The sequence below is a fragment of the Opisthorchis viverrini genome (genome assembly GCF_000715545.1).
Source record: "Opisthorchis viverrini unplaced genomic scaffold opera_v5_148, whole genome shotgun sequence".
Taxonomy (NCBI): Eukaryota; Metazoa; Platyhelminthes; class Trematoda; order Opisthorchiida; family Opisthorchiidae; genus Opisthorchis; species Opisthorchis viverrini.
Window position 1 is genome coordinate 1 of NW_008751805.1, and position 10,881 is coordinate 10,881.

Below are 10,881 nucleotides of genomic sequence, written 5' to 3' on the forward strand. Positions count from 1 at the left end.
GAATTAATACGTACGTTATTGCTCCGTAGGGTTGGCATCACTTGTTGATAATCAAAAGTGGAAGCACTGATAAGGATTTTGTATTTTCAGCTTCACAAGCACTATAGTCCTCCGTTTGGAGGTAAAATGGAGTCGACCGTGCCATCTCTTGGCCGGTTGCTGCCGTGCAGCCTTGTGGAAATGCGAGCTACTGTTAACTTGCCCATGACTAAGTGTTGACTCTCTTTTAGGCGTATTATACATGTCGGAAGCAAACAATACTTCGTATCATTATCGATCAAAGCTCATTTTACTGGAATTCTTAACAAATGGTACATGACTTTTAGGATGCTCCGTGTGATCGAACAAAGTATAAACCACTGCCATCCGTTCACCTTCCTCAGACGTCATAACCAGGCTGACTCATTCCTAAAGGTTAAGCAAAGGTTACTAGGTTCATCAGGCAAGAAGACTGACTCGTTTTGCGAAATGAGCAATGTAGTACTTCCGTAACTCCCCGCTTCGGTTGCAGAAATATGCCCCACACTTGAATACTTGTAAAACTGGTCAAAACGTTCAAGTTGTTGGTTGTACGCATTGCGTCACTTTAACGCATTGTGGTTTGTTGTTCTTTGGCATCACGTATAACAATCACGCCAACTGCTCATCGCAGTTAGGACATGGGTTGTGGACCAGCACCCTTTAAGATTCAACCGATTACCTGTCGAACAGGCTGTATACATCGTTGCATCATCCAGTCGCAAAATGTGAATGACCTGAGGCCTCCTTCAACCAGAAACTGACAAATTGACTAATGGTATTCGTTAGCTGATTTTGAAGCCAGATTACTACGTGCAGCCGGCACATAAGAACCACAGCGCTGCCTGTGGATTTTATAACCCTCTTCCTGGTTAATCAACTAACATATTGGCTTCTGCCTTTACAGTTTTAACACGTCCATCGTGTTTTGTCTCATTGCAGCGCTTCTAGACTCAATTACCCATGTTATTTGCCTAGAAGGCTTGGGATCTTCGAATTTTGCGGAAAATCTCTACGTCCACCTGTCGCGCTCTCCCAAAGAGGGTTCATTCTCGAATAAATTCATTCAGTACCTCGACGTTGCTTTCAACTTGCACTCAAAAATTCCCGTGAGTTGTTTTCCTGCTTGATATTTCGCCTTGTGTTGTGCCAGTNTGTAACAAGGTTTACACCAGCAATAGTTTGAAAACCGGACGACGTCGTCCTAGTCTTTGAAGTCGAAACATAGGCCCTGTTGAGTAAACTGACCACCATCTTTCAGCATGCGCTTTACACCTACAGAGTGTGAATTCGGTCTCGAGGGCACGCTACACGTTTTCCAAGTTGACTTGCTTTCAACTTAAAAGTGGCATATCTCTGTGTCCCACGAGTTTTTTGTATCGGGCCATAATAAGGTCCCTGTTCGGTGATGTGGGACGTTTGGAACAGTTTTACTCAGGCGTACGACAGCGAGAAGTCAAGTTTGCCGTTTTTTGTCTCGATTCAACCTTGACTGGTACGTGGAAGTTATTCGGATTCTATTAACCAAATGTGTTTCCATAGCGTACTTGAAAAAATTAAATCGTTCAGCTGTAGCATCCATTCGGTGCCTAGCTACCATGCCAACGGAAGGAGGTATAAGGGCTGGGATACTTCCAGTTTGTCTAAGCCTAGACTTAAGCAGTCGAGATGTTGAGTTCGGGTTCTTACCACGATCCTCCCGCTCCGTAAGTCGGCGGCTTAACCACTGAGCTCTCTCGACATAGCCACTGGGCTAGCGTACTGTACACTCTTTTAAAGGGATTTCCCATTTAAACAGTCTGGTAAGGGGCTTCCTGGATATTTCAGATTGCGACCACCTGTGGAATTAATACGTACGTTATTGCTCCGTAGGGTTGGCATCACTTGTTGATAATCAAAAGTGGAAGCACTGATAAGGATTTTGTATTTTCAGCTTCACAAGCACTATAGTCCTCCGTTTGGAGGTAAAATGGAGTCGACCGTGCCATCTCTTGGCCGGTTGCTGCCGTGCAGCCTTGTGGAAATGCGAGCTACTGTTAACTTGCCCATGACTAAGTGTTGACTCTCTTTTAGGCGTATTATACATGTCGGAAGCAAACAATACTTCGTATCATTATCGATCAAAGCTCATTTTACTGGAATTCTTAACAAATGGTACATGACTTTTAGGATGCTCCGTGTGATCGAACAAAGTATAAACCACTGCCATCCGTTCACCTTCCTCAGACGTCATAACCAGGCTGACTCATTCCTAAAGGTTAAGCAAAGGTTACTAGGTTCATCAGGCAAGAAGACTGACTCGTTTTGCGAAATGAGCAATGTAGTACTTCCGTAACTCCCCGCTTCGGTTGCAGAAATATGCCCCACACTTGAATACTTGTAAAACTGGTCAAAACGTTCAAGTTGTTGGTTGTACGCATTGCGTCACTTTAACGCATTGTGGTTTGTTGTTCTTTGGCATCACGTATAACAATCACGCCAACTGCTCATCGCAGTTAGGACATGGGTTGTGGACCAGCACCCTTTAAGATTCAACCGATTACCTGTCGAACAGGCTGTATACATCGTTGCATCATCCAGTCGCAAAATGTGAATGACCTGAGGCCTCCTTCAACCAGAAACTGACAAATTGACTAATGGTATTCGTCAGCTGATTTTGAAGCCAGATTACCACGTGCAGCCGGCACATAAGAACCACAGCGCTGCCTGTGGATTTTATAACCCTCTTCCTGGTTAATCAACTAACATATTGGCTTCTGCCTTTACAGTTTTAACACGTCCATCGTGTTTTGTCTCATTGCAGCGCTTCTAGACTCATTTCCCCATGTTATTTGCCTAGAAGGCTTGGGATCTTCGAATTTTGCGGAAAATCTCTACGTCCACCTGTCGCGCTCTCCCAAAAGGGTTCATTTCAGTTTGCACTAATTTTTCAGGCATTTAGGTAAACAGTCGAACTAGGGTCTTTTAAACGCAAGTCCAGTGATAGCGCTGAGCTATTCCATATGCTAAATGTTGCTTCTCCTTGGCTCAGTTTGCACTAATTTTTCAGGCATTTAGTTAAACAGTCGAACTAAGGTCTTTTAAACGCAAGTCCAGTGTTTGGCGCTGAGCTGTTCCGTACGCTAAATGTTGCTTCTCCTTGGAATATCTGTATTCAAGAGGCTTGGGTTGGAGACAAGACACAACTACCAATCAGTTTTGGAGTGCCTCGGTTGTGAATATCAACGTACATCATGAAAACGTTCCCACTGTATGTCTGTGAAATCGACAAACAACAACTATGGTCATCTCGCGGGGCGTTCCTGTAATAGTCAGAAGATTGGTTAGATATTTCGTGACTCTGAGGCACAGAATACCTTTCTAGGTTGCAATACAGTGGTCTTCGTTTGTTTAAAGCCTCCAAGCAGAAAGTGGTTCTCAGGAGAAAATTATTATGGTGCTTCAAGTGTTTTTTCCACCGTGGGAATCCTGACAATCAGTAACTAAACAAGAAACGTTGGTCTTTCCACACCTACCAGAAAAACGGTCCCGGAAAACCTTAGGTAAGAGTTGTGGTCTTCATAATATAAAGAAACTAATGTAGCGGAAAGCTTGCAAACTGGTTCTATAGTTGGAATGTATAGAGTCGAACAGAGCTGTAGATGTCACAGATAACTGTTGCTGTCATGTGGAATTGTGTCGGTAACTTATCTTTAATCTGCCGTTTGACACACAATTCCCAAAAATACCTACCTTTTCTATTGGTTTTAAACCATTACCTTCCAAGGTGAGAGAGCCTTCAGCTTCATCACCTTTTCGGTCCCTAGCTTCCACGCCATCCGAAGGAGGCACGAGGACTGATGTACTGCCAGGTTGCCCAAGCCTAGACAGAAGCAATCGAGATGTTGAGGTTGGTTTCTTTTCACTGACCTTCCAGTCTATAAGCTGGCACCTTAACCGTAGAGTGGCGATAGACTTACTAATGGTGAGGTGAATACTCATACTTTTGAAAGTTCGATGCATCACCCATAAAACAGCTTAGATTAGCATATGAACGAGATAGTCCTTCTGGGCTAACTGAAATAATGGGCCGCTCCTAGCGAATAATCACAAGAGCTGCCTTTTTGTGGTCGGCTTCGCGCTGTTCTTTTACTAAGGAGATTGGTATAGTCTGTCTAGCACTTGACTCCGCTTGAAAACCGAGGAATGTATTGAGAATTCATGTGTTTCACGCCTGACACCTGAACACAACCACACAGCTGGAGTTCTGTACCCTTTTTTCCCAACGGCCAAGAGAGAACGGGTTGGCAACCTGTAATGCCGTTCGCCTAGAGGTCCACACACCAGCGAAGTCCATCTTCGCACTACTCATGAAGGCAGCCCCAGAAGCCCCCTTTACGTCTACTGTAGTAATCCACTACGAACCTCGTGAGTTATTACGAAATATAGACGCTTAACCAGTCAACAGCACTTGAGAAGTTTATAGAATTGTCTGCCTTCTAGAACTTATGGCTGTTTCTTGATAGGTTTAAACTCCAATATTTGTGGCGAATATGTGTCATCTCTATCTGAAATGGCATTAGTATTTTCGCGTTGTCTTTTTTACTCTTGCCGTTATGATTATTCTGGCTAGTCTCGCGTTTCGCTATTTTCTGCCAACGTTTCCTTTAACAAATCGTCATTTTAGGGCACGTAAGTCGCACTGGCCAAGGCACTCCTCACGCGTCCGGCTAAAAGGAATGGCATGGTGATTATGGATAAAGATCTTGATGGGATGTTTTTAATTCTGAGTGGCCAGACTAAATTCAGAAGAGGTTATCTCGGCAAAGACAAAACCAATCAGTTTAAGGACAAGATATTTAGCATCTTGAAGCGAATGACAAATACCTGCGCCACTGCCCAAACTACCTGCGATAACATCAAACTCCTATGGTCTGTTATTCCGAGACTCAATAGACTGTCTAAAATTCACAGACCATGTCATCTACATTGATCCATTCATGGTAAGCTCATTCCCCCATGTCATGCCACAGCCAAACGGTTAACGGAAATTTTTCAACCGGTTTGTCCTAGGATTTGGATTGGGAGACAAGTTCATATTCTCAGACGTGGTTGAGGAAGGGGATGTGAACAAGGATCACCTAATCTCGTTAGACGCATCTCACCTTTTCACCAAAGCCTCGCCCACTGTTTTTTGTGACTGCATAAAAGGAAACAATATAGACCTGAATTTTCATGTGAGCGATCCGATGTAGTTGGTGTTGTGATGAACATTTGATGTGCAGTTTGATTCCAAAGAAACCCCGTACGAACAAGCTGATGGTGTTTCAGTGGGTTCTTTACAAGGCCCAATCCTTCCCGATTTTTTATGCAACGCCTTGAGAACCATCATCATAGAAGATGCACTGGCATCTACTTCTACGTAGACAGTATGTTCGCGGTCATAGAGAAATCCTCAAAGCTACTAGAGTTTTTTGTGTATTCTAATCAAGCCCACTGGGTCATTCAGTTTACATCCCAAGAGGAAAATAATGGCCCTTCCCAGTTTTTAGACGTAGCAGTTAACATGATCGACTATTGCCTCAATCGAAAGTTAGGTTCACCGGAAATCCACATGGAAGGGACAATACATTAACTTCAGTAGCTTTGTCCCGCTGAAACATGAACGAAATTTAGTTCCGTGCCCTTCTGGAGGAGCTGGAAAAATCTGTTCTGAGTGCAAATATGAAGCCGAATTTGAATCGCTAGCTGGGCTGTTTTGTGGACAGGTTTATCTCAAAACACATGGCCACTGCAACTAGGAAAACCACACTGATCACATCCGAAGCGTAATCCATCTTCGTTAGCCTTCCTTTCAAAGGGGTTCTGGTCCCACTTCTCATAGATAAACTTGAGGCAGTTTTTTGAACAGCGCCCCTCTTTCCAACGTCCCACGTTGGTCGTATTTCTGAAGGCTGCAATTCGACTCTGTAGATCATCAGAAACTTTGTTGTTGTCTGGCGATCAAGTTCCCCCTTCAAATTCATGTCCTTTATGAGAGGACTGTATGTGAACTCCTGTGGACAAGCTCTCGCCCGCGTTCCTGAAGTTCACCAGTTTAAGACAATGCCTCCCTCTCTCTGTGTTAATTCCTCTCTTCACCTTCGTTATTGATGTGCTGCTTCAAGTTTCTCAGCTTGTCTGTAACACAGTGCGGGTCACAATGTTCCCGGGCCTTCCGTTCACAGACATTGAGTGTGCGGACGATATTGCTCTCCTTGGTTCACATCCTTCCAAGATGCAAACATCTTAAATAACCTAACTAACTCTGCCACTTGGTTTGGCGTGCGTTTCACACCTGTGATGTCTGGTCCCAAGTTAGGCAATGGTGGTTCGCTCACCCGATCCGAGACTGTGCACTTGGAAAGTGTTCGTACGCGCATGGAATCTTTCATGGTCTGCTCTCGTGGCCACTTCCGCTGAGGCCCACCAATCGTGACGTTAACGATCCTCATATTTTCACCCGCAGACTCCGCTTTATCCCTGTTTTACTTGTGTGGATCGTTCGCTTTTAGTTTTGTATTCCCTCAATATGTATTGATAAGAGGAAGATTTCACGAAACAAACTAATGTTCGACTACTTGTGTTACCAATTTATGGATCGTGTCGTGGTCGCATATGCAGCGATCGTACCCAGTTCGGTTGGTTGCCTAATGTAGAGCTCACAAGACAGGAAACAAACCCGATTCATTTCCAGTATATGCTGTTATTTTCATGTTATCAACGATACTATATTCTGATGGTCCTGTTGTTACTATTGCTTACTGATTAGATTGAGAATCGCAGGACTTTCTTGCAATCGAGCACGGAGAGTTCTTGTCAACTTAATATTGACCTACTTAGGTCACAGAATAGGTCACCAACCGGATATTTTCCGACGAGCAACCTAACGCTACCCCAAGTACGAAGATTGCTTTCGGAGCAAGCTCGGGAGGACATGAATGGCTCGGATGGCTGTTGGTTTTGCCCCTTCCAGTTTGTATTTAGCCAGTTATTATCCCAATGTCTTTTGGCAACTTGTCAGCGCACTAATTTCGCTGTTACTCTTTTCTGGTTTTCTTCCTCTTAGCGCCACCCAACTGTTTCCAATGTTCACTACGTTCACAAAAAAATCAATTTGAACCAAGGCTCATTGGCTTGGGAACATGAGCGGTTCGCATTACATCGGCTACCCGGATTTACCCTGTCTGCATGGCCTTCAGTCCAAGTGGCCAACCGGTTGCGTCACAGCTCTCTGGACGGCGGACCTTTGTATCATATCGCAGAGCACGGTGAAAAGTACGCAAATCGGTCAACTTTCCGTGGTTCGGTCGATCCTAAGATACTGGCGCGTAATATTCGTGTCATTGCTGAGGCACTTGCTCGCGTCGTTTTCCCCTCGAATCTCAGTTCGGTTTCAACTGATGATACAAGCTTCATCGCATCAAATGTGAGTCTCATAACACTAGAGCTTTATAAAATCAGTTTTCTTGTTCATGAGTGAGTTCATCATTGAGTTTGTACATGATCAATTAAGTTTCAGTTCACTGGACATCTGCACTAGGCGCTTACTTATTCGCGATGGACGCTTCTCATTGAAATTTCTGTGGTAATTTGGACTCGAATAAACCGCTCCTAGTTACGTATCTCCATTTTAAAAGTTTCAATTTCTCAACTTGTTTTCTGATTTCCTCGTTGTGTGGCATTTTTGCCACTTCTCAGTTTCGCGGGTATCGTAGTGAGAGCCATTTGAACGTGCATGCTCTTCAGCGACCCCGTTGATAGCAGTCTGGAATATGAACGATGCTCTCCTATTGGGCACGTTGCTTTTTTGTGGGAGTTTTGTGACGAAGAGTATCCGTCCTTCTGTTATCTCTGAATAACTGATCCTCTTAAGGTTTGCCCTATGTGGGCATTTTCGACTTGAGTGTAGAAGTGTGGATACGCGACATCTGCGATCGAGTGAAGTTTATCATAGTGCGGACAACAAGGAATAAGTTGCCAGTTGAGATATCACAAATCTTTATCACTGATAACTGTAACAGGAAGTTGTCAACATCCACCTTCCTGCCTTTCGAAGCAGAGATTGTCTACCAAAACCTGTTGCTAGGTCGGAAGGTCTATGTCTGAACCGGTGTCCAACCTATCGTTCAGCCGTAACACCCCTCTGGTGCCTAGCTGCCATGCCACCCGAGGGAAGCATTAGGGCTGGGACACTGCCAGGTTGCCCAAGCTTAGACAGCGAAGTCGAGAGGCAGAGGCAGAGGTCGAGTTCGAACCGCGGACCTTGCGGTCAGTGAATTCGTGCTGTAACCACTTGAGCCATCTCGCCCTCCCCTTGCCCAACCTACAAAGAAAAATTGCTCAATTTTGGGACCATTTTGAGCCCATAACCGTTGTTTAACCCGACGAGTCCGAGAGCAAAGCTACCACCACATCCTTCAAACTTAAACAAGCAATATGTGTGCAAATGTAAAGTAGATCCCGGGGTTAGGAGGAGTTTCGTTTCTAGGTTGTCTTTTTCGCCTTTTAAATCTTATGTTCTGTTCCCTTCTTGCCCACTGTTCTCTTCACGTCCAATGTCTGTGGTACATGAAAGTTCAATGAATAACTTCCAGTAGGGTGATATCCCATAGCAAGGTAGAGCTACCAGCTAACTAGTGAATACCTCCCAAATGTGATCATCAATGAGATCTGATTTGAACGTTCACGTCCTGAAACTGTTTGCGTACACGGGTTGTTCTTCAGTACAAGACATGACCGTACCGAATACTGTTTAGCTTCCGGTAGGATTCTTCTTTGGAAGTAGGGCTTTACGTGATGTTTGCGGGTTGATGCCCTTCCACATGTTGGGCTATGCTAACTAACGACGGATAATCATTTGCCAATATATCAATGGATTCATGTTTTCAATCAGTCTGTGAATGATGCACTTCTCGTGAGGAAAAATTCGAAAGGCAATTGAGCAAATAGTCTAAAGGAAGATGACACGAACGATGATGAAGTAGGTTGATATCAAGACTAGGGAAGGGTTTTCGTGGGTATTTTTCTCGATTTAATGGCCTTGAACAATATCCTACGTTTATTGCCCACCTTGACAGCATTCAATTGTAGGCGCGCTTTGCACTGTGCCTGATGTATTTTAGAAAAAAAGACATTTTATTGTTGCATAAAGTTGGCTACCTCCTCCTCAGAAGGGACCAGTGTGACAAGTTCTACGGATGAACCGTTGTGCTTGTAAATCTGTGGTTTGTTTAGGCTATTGTTGATTCATTGTTTGTGGATAATTATAACGGAATTGAGGCAGTTTTTCGAGTTCGAAACTAAATTTAGGTCCCATCGTTTGTGGTTGTGTAGTTGCGATTTCCCTTCCTTCATAATCGATATAGCTGTTTACTTAGGATCATTGTCCCAAAGAATTTACGACAGTTCTGTGTTTTTCGAATCTGCTCCTTCCAAAGCATCCAATAACTCCTTTAGAATCTTCCACCGTACTCTGAAGTCCTAAATATTATTTTTTCACAGTGGGTATCAGAAACAGGCGTGGCTGCTTTACTCGACTTTCTGGTCAGTCGTCCTCGCAGTGTGCAACTTCTAGAACACCAGTTTAAAGCATCCACGAATAGACCACACCTCTTCACCGCGTCAGCGCATGCGAGTGCTGAAAAATGGCCCGGCCTGCTTGGTTCCCTGCAGCATCTTATGTCTAGTCACCTGCAACGTGTTCGGGTCTCGAGCTTTCCATTTTCCAGTGAAACATTGCAAAACAAAGCGAAAACTCAAAAGGATCCAAGATCTGGAAAAGGCAAAGATGAAAGGGATGCTGAATTTACGGAATCTTCCACTGAAGGACAATACATGCGCTCATCTTCTCTCCTAGCCACTGCTGATTTCAATGTCGTTGTGCATTCTGGAATGGAACCTATGACACTAACTATTTACAGGTTAGTGATCGTTGAAATCAATTAGCAACCGGAGATGTGTTGACTTATCTCTTTTGCATCATACGCTTTATTTGCTTGCCGTTTATGCTTGTTTTTGGCTGGTTGTAGGAGTTATTTGCATTTGGTTTCCGCTGTTCTCTGTTCTCTAGCTTGGTTTTTCCGATTATTTTTCACAAAATCCAAATGTGAGACCTTCCCTTAGTCTAGACACCAGTTAGAGTTGTGTTCTTCTGCATTAGAATTAGGCTACTCGACCACTTATATACGCTCCAAAGCAAGTGGCATGTTTGTATGGTGATTTGAATGGATATCGCATCTCTTACTTTACCGAATCTCATCAGTTAGGGCATGCTGGAATGTTGTCACATTAAACAACATATTTTTGAATGACAGCTAAAGAGGTACACCGATGTGGTATTTTAAATGGCTTGATGTATCAGTTCCAATTCAGTTTTCCATTTCTCTTCGTTCCACCTGACTTCTGTTTTCCGCGTAGGGTTATATAAAACATAGTGCCATGCGGAATGCAACCATTGACGCTGTCAAGCGGAAAGCTTTGTTTACTGATCCTCCGAGTTTTGTATCCTGATAATTCGTTTATCTCAAATTCTGTAACCATAGGCTTATATCGCCATCTTTATATTTTCAAACGTTGCATTATTCAATACGGTCGAAATACTTTTAAAACCAAAGAGCCCGGTGCTGCTCAAAAGGCACCTGCTGTGCGCAGCCGCCTTATTCTCTGTGCCATCGGGTTAAGCCAACCTCCTGCAGCCGAGCAGGTTAGACTATTGAGTCAGTGGCTCTAGGCAGGGTCCCCACAGGGAACCTAATGTCCGTTGCTTCGTGGGTCAATTTTTTGAGTCAGAGGTTAGGGTAGGGTCCCCGGACAAAACCCTACGTTCTCCCCCCGCCCCATTGA

At 44.1% G+C, this 10,881-nt stretch overlaps 1 protein-coding gene across 1 annotated transcript; it reads left to right on the forward strand.

Moving 5' to 3' along the window:
• Positions 1–956: 956 nt before the first annotated feature.
• On the forward strand, positions 957–9,957 carry T265_14150 (hypothetical protein; the record flags this gene model as incomplete). The annotated part of the gene is made up of 3 exons (XM_009172252.1): positions 957–1,127; positions 7,106–7,465; positions 9,496–9,957. Coding segments are annotated over 3 exons (993 nt in total), but the record flags the coding sequence as incomplete, so codon positions are not given.
• Positions 9,958–10,881: the final 924 nt, after the last annotated feature.